This window comes from Lampetra planeri, chromosome 20 (assembly GCF_965212315.1).
Source record: "Lampetra planeri chromosome 20, kcLamPlan1.2.h2, whole genome shotgun sequence".
NCBI lineage: Eukaryota > Metazoa > Chordata > Hyperoartia > Petromyzontiformes > Petromyzontidae > Lampetra > Lampetra planeri.
In genome coordinates, this window is record NC_136126.1 from 8278842 (window position 1) to 8295980 (window position 17139).

The 17139-nt window shown below is 42.9% G+C and overlaps 1 protein-coding gene across 1 annotated transcript in view; it reads left to right on the forward strand.

The window, feature by feature from the left end:
- COL24A1 (collagen type XXIV alpha 1 chain) overlaps positions 1–17139 on the forward strand; it is a 162874-nt gene that overhangs the window by 118676 nt on the left and 27059 nt on the right. Inside the window, exons 28-39 of the mRNA XM_078603483.1 lie at positions 177–230; positions 1007–1060; positions 2892–2936; positions 3162–3206; positions 4401–4454; positions 5672–5725; positions 7765–7818; positions 9854–9907; positions 11169–11222; positions 12235–12342; positions 14119–14172; positions 14587–14694. Coding sequence (XP_078459609.1) covers positions 177–230; positions 1007–1060; positions 2892–2936; positions 3162–3206; positions 4401–4454; positions 5672–5725; positions 7765–7818; positions 9854–9907; positions 11169–11222; positions 12235–12342; positions 14119–14172; positions 14587–14694 — 738 coding nt within the window. The remainder of the gene's footprint in view (positions 1–176; positions 231–1006; positions 1061–2891; positions 2937–3161; positions 3207–4400; positions 4455–5671; positions 5726–7764; positions 7819–9853; positions 9908–11168; positions 11223–12234; positions 12343–14118; positions 14173–14586; positions 14695–17139) is intronic.

Below are 17139 nucleotides of genomic sequence, written 5' to 3' on the forward strand. Positions count from 1 at the left end.
GAATGCGCGGCCACGTGCGTTTTGCCCTCGGCTCGCTTTGTTTTAATGCAACAGGTAGTGCAAATTGTTTCTCGAGTTTATTTGAGCCATCTGTCCGGACAGCTCTCGGTAGGGCATTTATTTTGTTCACCTCGGTCCACAGACCCTTGATAAAAAGCGAGTGTTTGTTTTTTCAGGGAAGGCCCGGGTTGCCAGGCCGCAGAGGACCCCCTGGACCTAAAGGGAAAAGGGTATTTGCACGCTCGCTAATTTCACAAATTGCCTCGGAAATATTTCAGCGTTGTGTACGTGAAGCACATTTTTGCTCAATGTGGATAAATTACATAGAGTGCTGAAGGACACAAAATGCTTACTGCAAACGCAGCGATATATATTGTGGTAATGTCTACATTGACATATGTACTGTGTACACACACATCTACAGTATTTACTATATATGAGCCATCAAAGAGATTTGAGTCAAGTATTTAAAAAATGTGCATATACCATATTTACATTTTCAATGTATCTTGTATTTAATTTAACTATAAAAACTATCTTCAAATGTTTGCATGACATGTGCAATGTAAAAAAAAATGTTATTCCACAAACATTTTACTCTCATAATATTTGCATCATGTACATTGGCCATTTAATTGCTATAATTGCTAAAATATATTTTATCAATAATGTCCCAGCTACTCTATTATTTATTATTATAATTCAACATTTTGTTAAGAGATGTTAGATACTGTGGATGTCAATGTCTTCTTCCGTGCCAGTGAAATGCTTCTCTGTTTCACCGAATACCGATTAGCTTCGTTCCCTTCCAGATTAAAAAAATGTAATTGAGTTTACACCTGACGACATGAGCTCTAGTTTGTGGTACAGTATCAAAGGTAGAGAGAGTTATTGAATGGATAGCCGCGGAACGGCTGATGCTGCCTGGAGGAGCAGTGCTTGCCGCTGTGCAATGCGAGAGTGACACCTGCTGATAGGGCCTGTGGTGGCGGTTCTCTGATTGAAGGGGCCGAGGGGAGAAGATGGCCTTCCTGGAGAGTCGGGGGCAGAGGGTAACAAGGTAAACCCCTTCGCCTCTCCCACACCAAGTCGAAAAACACTCATTAAAGCGGAACTGGCCAGACATCCCGTTGTGGCAGGTTATCCCTCCAGACAGACGATACTTGAGATTCAGGTGAGGCTTTCCTGAGTTTTAAATGAAGGGCATTGTTATTCTAATCACGAGGACGCTTCTCCCTGAGCAGACAGGTGAGCAAAAAGAGCAACCAAATGAAGGTTTGACACCTGGATCTGTTCGCAGGCAAGGGGAAATGGGAATCCCTTGCGCCCAGGTTTTAACTTTACAAACGCTCTGTTTTTGGTCAAAGAAATGGCGAATCTAATTTAACGTACCTGCAAATGTAAAAACGCAGTTTTTTGCAGGTCTGCCTCATACGCGTATATCAGCAGAGGATTAATTTGTAAAAAAAAATCTAATTTCAATTATAAACCTTCAACTATCCCTCTTTGATAGGAACTATGAGGTGTAATTGAAATTAATAATTGTGTTTGATGTTAGCTTTGAGAGGGTATAGACTCCTAATAGAAATCCCACATTAGTGTGAGTGTAATAACACTTTAAACAATCTTTTAGGCCAAAATAACGATTCTAACTTTTAAAAAAGTAGCATCTAGGGGATTTTTTAAATTGAAATCCGTCTGTGCCACTCCGAGGAATGGCACTCTGTGGACCTATTAATGCTTGAAAGACTAAAACTTAGCGAGTGAGATGTGTTTACAGCTGAGCCAAAGCTTCTCTCTGCCTTATCTCACAAGCTGATAATAATGTGGTCTACAATGTTGCACCCTATACCACACTGTACATTTGTAGACCGCATCACTTTGACACGTGCTCATTAAAGCCATTCGGGGCAAGGGGGTAGAATTAATATTCCAGAGACACTGGAGGCAGTCGCACGCAAGGAGGAAAATCTGTGACCGTAGTCACGGACTGTCATGCAAATTCCCGCTCCACTGAAGAAATAAAAGCAGTTTTTGGTTTCGTCTTTAAAACCAAATGTCAATGTCTCATGACCAGTATTTGCTAAATGATGGCTGTGAGGAGCCATTAGTTGACAGCATAGCAAGCAAACGTTGCGATCCACAGTTAGATTTTTGTCTGCTCAACTGCATTGGGTCTGTGGATTGAAATCATCTGTGCGGAGTATTTTCCACCCACTTGTGTTGCTATTCTCCATATAAAGCAGTTTTTTTGCCACATGCCAAACAATCGTGAATGGTATTGGCCTAACATCCCAATGCTGAGTCTGAAGACTCCTGGGTAAATACATGTACAGTCCTGAAGCAGTCAACGGGCTGAATGAGAGCCTTGCTGCATCATGAAGATCATGGAAGTTACTTGTCCATATTTCACCATGCTGGTCAGGATGGGTTGGGAAGCAAAAGGAACATACAAGTACACTACAACCACTGATTTTTTTTTCTGAACTGCCTTCTGCTGCCTATCGCATGGATTCAACAGAAACAGTCTGGTTAAAATGACGTTTCAAGCTCAATATGAAATAAAATCAGAGTATTCGGAAAAAATAGAGGAAAATATTACTCGAGAACATTACGGGCCCTGGTGCAGTACACTGCGACAACAACAAAGATCCCCCATATAGCCTTAACAGACTGTAGGGGCAAGTGCTGTTAGCGAGCACCTATGAAGGCCGCAACGGTACACGAGGGGGTGGGTGGCCAGCACCACGCCCGACAGTACACTGCATGTACACTAACACACGCATCAGTCAGATGTGATATTTCCTATCATTGGCATTAATACTGTCGGTTTCGTTTCTGTTCACGTAATTATTTCGCCTCTTAACAAGCGTGCTTGTAATCCTTGACAGGGTCCTGTTGGAGATGCTGGTGAAGTTGGTATTGAAGGATTTATCGTAAGTATTTAGTTGCCCCGGAGTTTCCTCGTGCAAGGCACGCACACGTGCAAGACTCTACCATCTCAAAAATAATTTATCATTGACTCTCACAGCATGTGTTTTACGTTCAAAGAAATTGTTTACAAGTGTATGGCAGCGTGATGATACATGGTGTCCTGGCGTCATGTTGACAGCTTGCTCGTATAAAAAGAGAAAAATACATGTGCGTTGGTGTCATTTCAGGGAAAATCTGGCGATCCTGGGGACAGAGGTCCTCTTGGATTTCCAGTGAGTGTTCGACTGGTACTTTGTACTCATAGGCCATCAGCATTACGATGTGCGTTGTAACATGGGTTTGCATATGTTCATCATTTTACACAGCATTCATTTATTGTTCAAGAATTTGATGTGGTTGACAAACCATGCACAAACCGGTTGCCACTGGGCTCTGGAACTGCAGTATGTGGTGAGCAGTAGAGGGCAGAGGTGGGACAAAGTCATTGTTATGCAAGTCCAAGTCGAGTCGCAAGTCATCAAATTCATGACTCGAGTCTGACTCGAGTCCAAGTCACATGACTCGAGTCCACATCTCAGAGGTGGGACAAAGTCATTGTTATGCAAGTCCAAGTCGAGTCGCAAGTCATCAAATTCATGACTCGAGTCTGACTCGAGTCCAAGTCACATGACTCGAGTCCACACCTCTGGTAGAGGGCAGTGCAGCTAAATCTTTTGCTGTGCTGTACTTTTATGCTGCAATGGCTATGCTCCTTGCCTTTACCAACCCACCCTGACCAGTGAGGTGAAGTAACTTCAAGTAATCCCCATGGACCACAAGGCATGGGGAGGCCTTCATCAATGTACATATGCATTTTCAAGTTCTTGTCTAAAGCACAAGGTTATCCCTTAGTTAGTGTGTAAGTGTTCAGCTTATGCCCAATGATTGATTATGTAACTTTATTTACTGTAGAAAAGGTGAATGCTCAATGTCAATTAAATACATTTGGCTATCCTGAATGTGCCAGGACTTATTGTAATTTGTATTTTAATTTACTGTACTTAATGATGAATACTTCCATTAAATTGGCATGTGCTACCATCACTACACAAATTAACAAAGTTGCAATATTAAGCCATTCAAATGTTTAAACGGTAAGGTTGTAAGCACTACGACAAAATTAATTTCCAACAATTTCTTACAGATTTTTTTTTTGCAGAGATATAGGATAAACGCAATGGGAGGACCATGTCAACATTTTCTAAATCAACTTTTTCGCTTGTTGATTTGCTTACTTTCGTCACTGTAAAATTAAATTCTGCTTCAAAATGTGTTCATTTTGTGAATTGCAATGCTTTTGCTTTTTTCGGCTTTTGATTGGCTGCTGTCCAGCTATTAAACCCTTGTACATGTGCACACTCAATAAACATCTCCTTCTGGCAGGTGAGCGGAGAATCATAAAACGAGTAACGTTTTGTCTTTGGCAGGGCTTGCAGGGAACACCTGGTGGAGTTGGAATCAAGGGACCGATTGGACCACCCGTGCGTGAAATTGCATTTAATAATTTCGATGCATGGCCCTGGTGGGATTCATACACAAAAGCACAATGAAACCAACACATGCTGTTAAACACGCAGCCAACTCTTCTGCTGCACATTTCTGCAATGAACGCTCGTGTATGGTGGCAGTGGTGGCCGCTGTGGATATATTTATTGGTGGGGCACTGAAGCCCACAGGGTGGTGGTTGTGGTGGTGGAGGGAGGGAAGCCGCGGAGGGAGGAGGGGGGGTGCATGCAGTTTATAACTTATTATGAGCAGGTAAGTATTAACGATGGGGGGGGGGTTATTTCTGTTTTTATTTTGCCGAGCCGTCACTGGGTTGGTGGGGTTCGCACAAAAACTAGACTAAACAATTGTTTATTTTACCAGGTAAGGCCCATTAAGCTATATAGCTCTTCTTCAGATGTGACCTGGCCACAAATGAAAGCTCAATGAAGTGGCTTATGTGGAAATTTATAATAGCCAAATACTCGAAGCGTATGTTTCTAAATGTGGAGGGAAAACCGGAGGACTGGGAGAAAAACCCACGCGACCACGGGGAGAACATGCAAACTCCAAATATACAGGCGTCAAGGTCGGAATCAAATCTCTGCCCATAAAGCGCAGAGAAAGTAGCACGTGCTCACAAACACATAGCCAATGCTTCTGCTGCGCATTACCACTGTGGACAACCACACACTTCTATCTGGTTAAGTAGTAGGATGTGTTTTGCTCTGGTGGCAGTGTCACCTTTGTTAAAATTGTTAGAGTTAAGAAAAAATTAACCCGTACAAACAAAGTTTTTCACTATAAATACTTTATATGCGTGGCGGCTAGAGTCCTCTCGTCCTCTGGCTTGAGATGGCTGCCACCTATGGGTCAGATGATTGCATTGCACCATTAAGCAATTGGTAATTAAATATAATATTTTTGTCCTAAAAAGTGTAAAATTTTGGAAAAAATTTTCACGAACATTAATTGTCACGCACAACGAGTCTGTGTGGAAAATGTCAGCTCGATTGGATCACGGGAAGTGGGTTAAAAAACGACCGAAATATTTGCACGGTCCTAAGCAAGCAAGCAAGCGAACTTAATATAAAGGATTTAAAAAAGAGCTTAGTTTGCATTCTAGTTTCATCGTAGCTTCATCAATGTGGAATACATTTCATGACACAAGTATTTTCTTTTCATGCACTTTTTACGTGTTGTTTGTTTAAAGGGACCCCGCGGAGCGAAGGGCGAGATGGGCACCGTGGGAGATATTGGAACACAGGTTCGATGCTGATACTTGGAGATTTGCAAGAGATGCACACAACACACACACACGGACACCGAAAGACGTGCATGTCTTTTTACACTTGTACACATTGGAGAGATATGCAGCCTATGAACTAATCACCATAGTTGTACCATATCTCAGAAGATAATCCTGGGTTATTAGTCAAAGCCAAAAGTCCATGAGGTCAGCTGCTCGGATTGTCTATCTCAATGTTCTGTGCATCTTCTCCAGTCACATCCACGATCATATGCTGTTCCACAATATCCTTCAATCTCACCCACTCTCTCACTCCCTTCTTCTGCTCTGCACTGGCATCTCCTTAGCCCTGATAAACTTTCTGGCACCTCCGACTTGCACGGTTGGCTTACCTACGGTGCGAAAGAAGTTCAACATACATACATACATACTTGGTCTCTAACCTCCATAACCCATCAGGTTACATCTTATATTCTTAGGTTTTTTTCGGTGAAGTCACGTAGGTAAAAAAATTTAATTAAAAGTAAAATAAAATAAAAAATCACGACGTTTCGGAGGCAACACAAGCTTCCGTCTTCAGGTGGAACCGTCACAGCACGATAACTGTATCACTTGATACACGTAAAGACGGAAGCTTGTGTTGCCTCTGAAACGTCGTGATTTTTATTTTATTTTACTTTCATTAATTAAAATGTTTTACCTACGTGACTTTACCGAAAAAACCTAAGAATATGAATCCTTGCAGTCACGAAAGCTTCAAATCTAGGTTACATCTTCTTAGTCTCTTCTCAACACGTGCTCAAACCATCTAAGTCTCACCTGCCTTAGCTTCTCTACATTATTACTAGCCCCTAGTAAGACTCCTTAATTCTGCCTCCCTTCCTTAAACCTTGGTTAGGCTTGGTTAATGTTTGGAAGGGTGACCACCATCGCTCCCGTTACTTTGTACACTTTAATTGTTTTCTACTCATGTCATTGCTTTTGAGGAAAAACTAATGTTTTAAAATTTGAACATCACCCACGATGCTTATATTCACTAATGTGTTGCACATGCCATTTTTTTTATATTCCACTTTCCAATAATTATTTTAGAAAACAGTATTTGTTCTTGTTTTCATGTTTCTTAAACTAACCTGTCACACTAACGAACTATAAATATTGCCTTTTTTAAATTACTAAATTATAACAAAAGCATGCATAGCAGAACTCTGTTCTGTGTCTCCACATATAAATAAATAAATACATGTTGTTGCCCATCCACCTAAATTGCTTTCCAGACCAATATAATCCTACAGCATTTTGTTAAGCGAGCGAACTCTGGACCAGTTTTCACCGCCTTAGTTTGTAAGCAGAGCCAAGTTTGTTAGACAAATGCTGCTGAATTTCCAGATGTTTGTGGTTAGTGCACTCTGTCGAAACTATGCCCTGTTCAGTGCAAAAGCAATCATTGCATGCTGATAACCACAGTGCGAGCCTGGTCTCCTCAGCCAGGGTGTCCCTGTGTGAGTCTCTGTGTCTGTGTCCCTGAGTTGAGAGCGGTAGTGTAACGGTTAGCGCGACGCTGCGCTACGAACCCGGCGACCCGAGTTCGATTCCCGCTCACGGCCAACACCGGTGACGAATATCTGACCTGGTCCTGGGCCTTTCCTAGGTTTTAAATGAGTAGCTGGTGCATTGTGTAAACATCGCCACTGGGGGGGAGACAAAGGCGGCCGGGCGTGGTGCTGACCACCCACCCTATCGTGTGCCGTTCCGGCCTTCATAGGTGCTCGCTAACAGCACTTGCCCCTACAGTCTGTTAAGGCCCTTGCACCTCCGACTAGCAGGGTTGGCTACATACGGTGTGAAAGAAGTTCAACATACATTCTCCACATTAATGCAGAATGGGTTTGTATAAATTGAAAACAGTGTTACAGCTATGAATTCATTCTTGAAATCCTTCACTGGCATTCGCCACCCCATGCTGTGTGTGTGTGTGTGAAATGGGTTTTTGACGCTCAGCTGCTTTTCCCCCATGTTTATCTCTTACAAGGTTGCTTTTGTTTGTGCTTTGCCAGGGTTTGCCTGGGCCAACGGGGGAGAGCGGACTGCAAGGAGAGAAAGGTGAAAAGGTAATGCCGATACAGAAAAGGCCACTCGCAATTCAGACTAATTGCTTTAGAAATATATCATTACGCGGCTGCGCCTATGAACATTATCCAAATGAGTGTAGACTTGCATTTCATCTTAAGTGGCTTGGTTGTATTGTCGCATTCACCAGTCCCAATAATGAGTTGTCCAGACATTTGGTTTCTTCACAAAGCATTGAAGTACCGTTTTGACGTTCATGCGTGTGATTTGAGGAGGAAAACGTGGACTCGGCAAAAAGTAATGCAACCCAAATTATCTTTTTTAAGCTAATGCCATTTACTTGGTTACATTGTTCATTGTTGCATTGGCAAAGCACCAATTTAAGGGGCACTATGTACAAACTGTTGGTTGAATTATGGGCAGTTTAAGCCCTGGTACATACGCATTTGCTTTCCCTCATGGCCTTGGTGTTCTTCCTCATAAAGAACAGCCCATTTTATTAATTGTCCTCTGAAATGACATCACAGATGCAAAAGATATGGGTTTTCACTGAGCAAACCTTGAAACCTTCTGCAAAGCTGTATTATCACATTCTAGATTTGAAGCTTTCGTGACTGCAAGGAATCATCTTCTTAGGTTTTTTCTGGTAAAGTCACGTAGGTAAAACATCAAAATGAATGAAAATAAAATAAAATCAAAAATCACGACGTTTCGGAGACTTGTGTTGCCTCCGAAACGTCGTGATTTTTTGATTTTATTTTATTTTCATTCATTTTGATGTTTTACCTACGTGACTTTACCGAAAAAACCTAAGAAGATGTATTATCACATGCAATAATGCTGGGTTCTTGGTGGGCAGGTCGGGAGTTATTTGAATTAATTCGTTTACGATTGATTCAAGCACTTTTCAACAGCGGTGGTCACCCGTGCTTTCCTTCGTGTGTAGAAGCGCCAACTGTTTTGCTGCGGGTGTTGTGAAACGTCGTACAAATCTGGGGCAGATGAATACAAACATTCACCTCCATTAATGATTTAAATAGCCTAAGCGCGCTCTGAAATTGTTCGTGTAATGAGTCATGTGATGTTAATTGTACTAAAATCGGAGACAAAGGTCATCTTGTTCGTCTGTGCCAAGCCCAATTCAGCTGAATCACGTTACATAAAACTACCTTTATTTCGGCAAAGAGAATCTCACTCCAGCTATCGTGACTCGTGCTTTTTTGGTGTGTGGTGTCAGCTGATCGAATCTGAGAGCGCAGAGGAGACGTTAAGAAAAAGAAATACTCATAGCCAGTATTTCAACACAGAGGCCTTCAATCGGGGATGTGGCATTAAATGTCAAAGCTTGTACGATTCATCTTTAGCCAACAAAGCCCTTTGCTCTTCCAAAGTCTAATTTAATTATACTGTCTTTCCAGCATGGTCCTTCCCAGTAAGTACAGTATAATAATGGAACTGTTACAAAATAATATATATTTATTTGCTCATTTATCTTCAAATAATTTCAGTGCAGAGCCCACACAAGAACTCCCTGGGGTTCAACGAATCCATCCAAGCTCTAATTTTGACCGAATTGTTTACATATGTTCACTATTACTTTGTGTGTACTCAAAACATAGACATTTGTTCTCAATGGGATTTGAACCTGCCACAGACAGAGGATGTGTGCATTAGCTTGTACTGATGTGCGGCTGATGCAAATGTGGGACCTTTTTTTGCCAGTATCATAGTATGAAAAAATATGAAGAGGTTTTACCCTTTCTGGCAATAAAATAGGTGTTAAGATGTTCAAACACCAAATAGAAACCTTTTGGCACTCTCTGGTCTGACACTGTTGAGACTAGGCCCTAAAGAAGGCTGTCGCTGGTGTAGACCAATCAGTTTCAAAGACAATGCCATATATTACCAGACCATGTTTGTTTGCATGTTCACCACAAGTCTTGTGTGTGGTTAATCCAGACTTGATTCCTTGCAAAATGTTTCTATTTGGTGTTTAAAGATCTTAACACCTGTTTTATTGCCAGAAAGGGTAAAACCTATTCTTAATTTTTTCATATGATGTAATTGTGTTTGCAGGGCGACATTGGGCCATTAGGAGGTGAAGGGGAGCCCGGTCTGGAAGGGCCCAGGGTACGTACCCCACAGAGACACGCCAGCACATTGATACAGCAGTCGTGCTGTGACGGTTCCACCTGAAGACGGAAGCTTGTGTTGCCTCCGAAACGTCGTGATTTTTATTTTATTTTTATTTTACTTTTATTCATTTAAATGTTGTACCTACGTGACTTTACCGAAAAAACCTAAGAATATGAATCCTTGCAGTCACGAAAGCTTCAAATCTAGAAGCACATTGAATGTTGGAGGAGGGCAGCGGGAGATGTGAGTGGGCGGCAGGCTCTCAGCTTCCAAAGCTGCGCTGCTCGAAACAACACAGGGTCGTGTTTGCAAATCCAGGGCCCTTAGTTCAACTCTGGCTCAGACAGGAATCATTGACATACACTGCCTTGCCGTACTGCTACAACGTGATCTTTAACCCCACCTTCAAAGTACAGGATTAAGACGCAGAGACCACCTTACACAAGGCAAAAATGCAGACCGGTTTAGACTTTTCTTGGACTAATGAGCAAAGTGCACCCTTATTCCAATGCCAGTTGAGTGCCCTGACACTTGCAGGAAACTTAGATTTGTTATGAGCTCATCAGGATCAAGCCACGGCCTGACACTGTGCAGCCAAACTGCCCGGTGGCAATAGTGCACGAAACCACGAATAGGGCACTGCTGATGAGATGCAGTAAAGGTGTCTCGCAACTTCCGTTGCAGACATTGCGCTGCGGCACAAGATGCTTGATTTTGACGTTGAAGCAACAGCAGAATGTAGAAGCGCGTCATCTGTTTTTCAAAACGCGCTCGCGTGCGTCCACGGTACCAGCGCGTATTTCACTGGGGCCGTGTGGAGCGCTCCAGATTGATTACAGATGCAGCGGGGCTGCTCATCTCGTACATTAGAACCTAATGGCATGTAAATCATCGCAACAAATAGGCCTCACTTGCAGACGCACCGCGTCCGGCGAGTCGTCGGCATTTTTCTTCGCGAGGCGAGGGGTGCGTTTAACACTCGGCAGGCAGGCCATTACAATGCACTTTTATTTTTTAGCAGCTATTAAAAAATATTTCTACAATGAAAATCAGTAGCATTACATTTACTGGAGTGTTCCAGTGTGACTGTGCCTAGAATCATAAATGCCACATTTAATCTCTTGAGTGTGTTGCATTCATAATGATTTAGACACGTTCTTAATACGGTTTAGGCTTACGTAATATGCACACATACAGCATATGCATTCACACACAGACACGCACACATGTATTAATGTGTACGCCTGTACCTCAGGGATTGCCAGGCCCAGTTGGTGATGATGGACCACAAGGAAAAGATGGAATCAAAGTACGTTGACCCACTGTTGGTGTTATGAAACATTTTTATGCAATGTGACCCTGTTGCACGCAGGGAAAAGAGTATTTCTGTATATCAGGTGGTCAATTTTAGCTCTCCTTGGACAGGCATTTTTGCTGTCTGTGGACAGTCAGCATGGGACCTTAAACGCTGGCAAGACATGAGACATACAAGTCCCCCGGTGATGGGCACAAGCCTCGTAAAAAGGCCACTTTGTGTGTCTTGCATTATCCACTCAATGAGCCCTCCCCGGCCACAAGTCTTTCCGAACCCAACAAAAACAACCTCCCCCAGTTGTACCTCTCTACGTGTCCCGCAGTGTTTTACAGTGGCTTGCATTATGCCGTATCGCAATGTGTTTGATTTTATTTTTGTACCATGCGCTGTGGTACAAATGCCTTTTGTTGTATATTTATGGGACTTGTTCTTGTGCTGAACAAGAGGCAGTTTAGGAAATGGAAATAAAGATATTGACAGTACTCTGAATGAGTAGCTTTAAAGCCCCTTAATGGACAAAGGAAAAGTGCGCACGCAGTCTAGCAACAGTTCTTAAGCTTAACGAATTTGTAATTGTTCATCCCACTTGCCGATAAATTAATAAACACATTATGCCGGTATTGGTGTTTTCCTTTGGATACGTTTCAGCACTAAGCATGCTTAAAATAGCTGTTGGCAAAGCCGATTGTATTTTCCTAAACAGCAAGACTGTGTGGTCTGGGTACAAGAGATGAGACGGTCATGTCAGCCACGCTGAACGGTAATAAGAGATGATGTGCAATACTCAGCTCCTTCCCGTGCCTGCCTGTTTCAGTCATGCCAGGTTCCGTGACTATTGAAACTGGAAATGCATATTAATTTTCCACCAATGGTGCCTTGTTGCAGCTTTAACCAAAAGGCACATGCCCTCTGCACATTCCCTATTTGCCCTGTTCAGTTTTGAAGGTGATTGAGCAGGCATATGTGTGTGTGTATCGATCTCTCTGTCAACCGTCTCTTGGTGCAGGGAGAGAAGGGAGACCTGGGACTGAATGGGGAGGATGGAGAACGGGGCGACATTGGGGACAAGGGGAAAGAAGGAGCTATTGGAGACCCGGGGATTGTGGGCATGAGGGTGAGTTTCCCGTTGCTAAGCTCCTGGTCACACTGCCGCCTGCTTCTCACTTGGATCCAAAACTGGCCTTTCAGGGCACCAAAGGTTCGGGTTTTGGTGGTTTCAGCGCAGCGGGACCTGCTGTTATGTCTGGCAAATGCATTGCCCTGACAACTGATACCAGCTCACCTCCTGACTCCAGCATTGAGTTGTCGGCCGAGAATAAATTGCCGCTTTTTAGCGCAAAACCCCAGCTGATGCATAAACAAACGAACGATCTCTCGAAAAAACAACTCTACAGCCAAACGAAAACTTAAGTTGTAATCTCTGTGTTAGTTTTGGAAAATAATTCGCCAGTGCTCCCAGTGCCAAGCTGCTATAAAAAAAAAAATCCGAACGCCAAACAGCAGCAGATTGTTAGGAACGCGAAAAAACTAAACGCAACGCTGCGGAGTGTTGTGCGTCGCCAATAGAATGATGACGGAATCCCCTGGTTTGCTTTTAATCGAGCGTGTGGACTTAAGTTTGTCGGCAAATCGGCATCCAAGCTTTTTTACTATGCCCAGCAAATGCTGGTGTGCTCGTGAATAAGTCGCATGCCTTTGTTCTACGTAAATATAATTATACACATGCAGAAGGAAACCTGAACAGCAGCTAATGTTTCATCCTGACTACTTTTGTCAAGATGCATCCTTGTTTAAAACTGTGAATTATTATTTTATATGCTGTTCAATACAATTAGATTTTCCCTTAACATTGATAATCCGTTTGGCAATCTACTGCTGGATAAAGGCCTCCCCGTGCCCATACAGATTGTGGGTGTTATTTGACCATACCTCATTACGCTGGTCATTTTGGGTTTTTGAAGAAGAGAAAACTGAACGTGAGCGGAAACGTACAGTACAACAATGGATTTTGCTGCACTGCTCTCTGATGCCCACCACGTAGCCCCACAGCAGCCTATAGCAACCTGTTGTGCATGGTGGCCACCCTCTACCCAGGCTCCATCGTGCTTAGCTTCTGGGATCTCTTCTGAAATCTGACAAGAGTGGGTGCATTCCGGGTGATTTTTTTTTCGTTACGTTACACATCATCGTCGATATTTAGACCGTGCCTCCCATGCAGTACACCTTGAGGCGCCCTGTGGCATCTGGACCCCCCCCCCCCATTGGCAGCTGTCCCTGTGTGGCACAAGGTGAATGCACCATCGGTAAGAAAGTGGGCATGAATCTGCCAGTAGAGAGCAATGTTGCTATGTGGCGGGTCTCCAATTAGGTAATTGGCAAGTGATTTATGAAATTTGGACCATGACTACAGCACACATGGTCATTTCTTTTTAAAATGCCGCCACGGGATCTTTAACAGCGACTGTGAAGCAGGTGGTCTGTGGTGATCAAGTTCAAGTTCATGTATTAGGTATAGCCCTGTGAGCCATTCGGCTCTTGAATCGGGTGCAACCGCAACAAACAAAAAAACATGAACAAAAAACATCTTAAAGTGAATATGTGACTAAGTGCAAACAGAAAATCCAAGAAAAAGACAGCAAAATATTGCAGAAAAAAACACCGTACACCAACGCTGTGTGCAAAAATCCCAGTGGGATGCAAGTCAAACAACAACAACAACCACAAGACAAGACAACTTAAATTAAGGTTATTACACTCACAGTATTAACCAGGGCAGCTGCCAGGCTCGAACCGCGAACCTCTGCAACAAGCGGCAAACGTGCTGCCGCTCGGTCCCCTTTAAACTGCTAATGAATGGAATTTGCCACTGGGCATCTTCCTTATTTTACAGGGAATGGAAGGGAAGCTGGGAAAACTCGGCGAAAGAGGAAAACCGGGGAAGAAAGTGAGTGTTCCAAAAATAAACACACCCACAGGCAGATGCATCTTAGATCATACAGCAGTAGTGGCTCATTTGCCTGAGTTCTTTTTTTTACACATCAATTACCATTTCTCATGAAAAAAACTCACTGCAGAAGACCCTTGCACCGGCTTATCAGCCGAATTCTATTCCATCCATTATTTATATTGCTATTTTTAAAACGAGCTCCCGAAAAAATTGCAATATTCATTTGAACAAACTTGCAGCAACAGTTGAAACTATGCCAAGAGCATCACAACTCACTTGTGAGCTCATCGATCACAGACAAGGCGTGCCTTACTACTGGCTGCTGCTGCTGACAAGCTGCAGCGTACATCATGGTGCCCGTCCAGTTTTGAGTTTGCGTTTTCTTTTGGCTGGCTGGCTGGCTCGTGTCAGGGCGACAAGGGAGCAATGGGTCACATCGGAGAACCAGGAAAAGCGGGCCAGTCTGGCAGCAAAGGAAACCAGGGCCCTGTTGGAGCACGAGGATCAAGAGGTCCTGTGGTAAGTTGGACCTGTGCAGCACATTCTGAAATCCATTTCTGGATGAGGGCCTCCCCATGCTGTGTGGATCAGGTCGGGGGACATAAAACAGTTTAACAACATTTTTTTTGTTCTGTGCTCCCACAATATAGACCCTTAGCAGCCTATAACAACCTATTTTATGCATGGTAGTTTCCTATAAAAGAATTATCCAGGCTCAGACCTGCTTAGCACATTCCACGTGATTTGTTCATAGGCTTCTTGGTTCTTTCGGTAAAGTCACGTAGAAGGGAAATAATAAAATAATAAAAATAAAACATAATTAAATAATTATTTCCCTTCTACGTGACTTTACCGAAAGAACCAAGAAGATGAATCCCTGCAGTCATGAACGCTTTAAATCGAAATGTTCATAGGCTGTGTCAAGTTTTGAGATATATTTTCTCTATCACATTTAAATGGGCCTCTGATGTAATATTGCTCATCTTGAGTCTGGGTGGCAAAGAAAGACTAATACACTATGATGTCCTCTTTGAACCACACTAAAAAAGTTTTGCCTGTCTGCAATCTGACCTGACCCAGACCCTCACCTTGGTGACTATGGCGACAATGATAGTAATTTTATTAACGACGATAATGCACGGCAGAAATATAATGACATGAGCGTGTGGCGCCTTATGAAAGGGAACTTTGCTGTCCAGTAGCAAAAATGTGAACGAGCCCAGCAGCATTTCTGAAAAATGGCTTGGCCCCTACACGCGGCTTTTCCTTGGAAAATTACCCGTGGCGACGATAACCACTGACTCCTGGAGGCACGGGGCCTCCTTGCCAATGAGGTTTATATAGATATTTAAATGGAGCCTCCCTACACGAATGAATGTGCACAAGAAGTAAATAATTAAGAATCTAAAGACGCGTTCAAGATTTACTGCCCCCGATAAAACATCACAGATGCTCTTGGCACCCTCGCGTACGTTTTTCAGTGCTCATTCCAGAGTGAGCAAGGCATGAAATCTGATGATATGGGAAAACAGGGACGCCTGTCCGATGAGCTCAGTGGCCACTGGAGGGCAGCATCTTTACAAAGCGTGAACACTTGGGACGTAAACTAGAAACCTTTTTCTTCTTGGTTTTTTCGGTAAAGTCACGTAGAGGGGAAATAATAAAATAATAAACATAAACATAATAAAATAATTCTCACGACGTTTCGGCCACAATGCAAGGTGAAGACCAGGTCTGTCGGGAAGACAGCGTCTGAATGAAACACCACCACGCTTGGAGCGTATATTTTAGCTGGGTTGGACGGCTGCTTGCGTTGTGGCCGAAACGTCGTGAGAATTATTTTATTATGTTTTATTTTTATTATTTTATTATTTCCCTTCTACGTGACTTTACCAAAAGAACCAAGAAGATGAATCCCTGCAGTCACGAAAGCTTTAAATTGAAATAAACCTTTTTGTCATTCAACCAAGTAAGGCCCACTGAGCTATATGGCTCTTTTTTCAGAAGCGACGTGACCAAAAACGATAGCTGAACAAAGCGGCTTATCGTCTGGAAATTTATAGCACCAAAAAATTCGCAACACGTATTTCTAAAATGTGGAGGGAAAAACCGGAGGACCCGGAGAAAAATGCACACGACCACAGGGAGAACATGCAAACTCCAAATATACAGGCTTTAGGGTCAGGATCGAACCCACGACCTGCACACCAGGTGAGGCAGCCAACATCTCGCCATCGCGGTGCCAAGAGTTGCCATCCAAAGATTAGCCACCCCCTTCTGAAATCCGATGTTGCAATTCATGGTCATGGCTTGATTTAATAATATACATCTTTTTTTTTTTATAAAAATAAAAATACCTTGTACTGGATGGTAGCACCTCTAGACGCTGCGGGGGTCACCACGTGAACCTATGTTATGAATTTTTTAAAATAGATATATTTTCTCATTGCCAAGTCGATGCATACATCACGCTCTTAAGAATTTATGTTTTCTATGATTCGATGCATCATTGCACCCCTAAAGAACAACTTGTAGATGTTGTGGGTTTGCTCTAACACACTGGTGTGCTGAACTAAATCTTGACGTAAAGCTTTCGTGACGGCAGGAATACATATAATATGGGTCTTTCGGTAATGCCACGTAGATAGAAAAATAATAAAAATATCACGACGTTTCGATCGCAACACAAGCAATCGTCTTCACCTGAATCGTCTTCACCTGAAGACGATTGCTAAAGACGATTTCTGTCTACGTGGCTTTACCTAAAGACCCATATAATATGTGCTGAACTAGTAATTCATCGGCTCGTTTTGTTTACTTGACTAATTGGCAGTATCGGGTGGTGGCAGGATTCAACGACACGTTTATATTTTCGCGATCTAACCCAAATAGCTCTATTGTGGATAACATTGGTCGCGAAAGCCTACTGCATGTTAAACCTCTTGTTTGTACAACTCGTAAGAG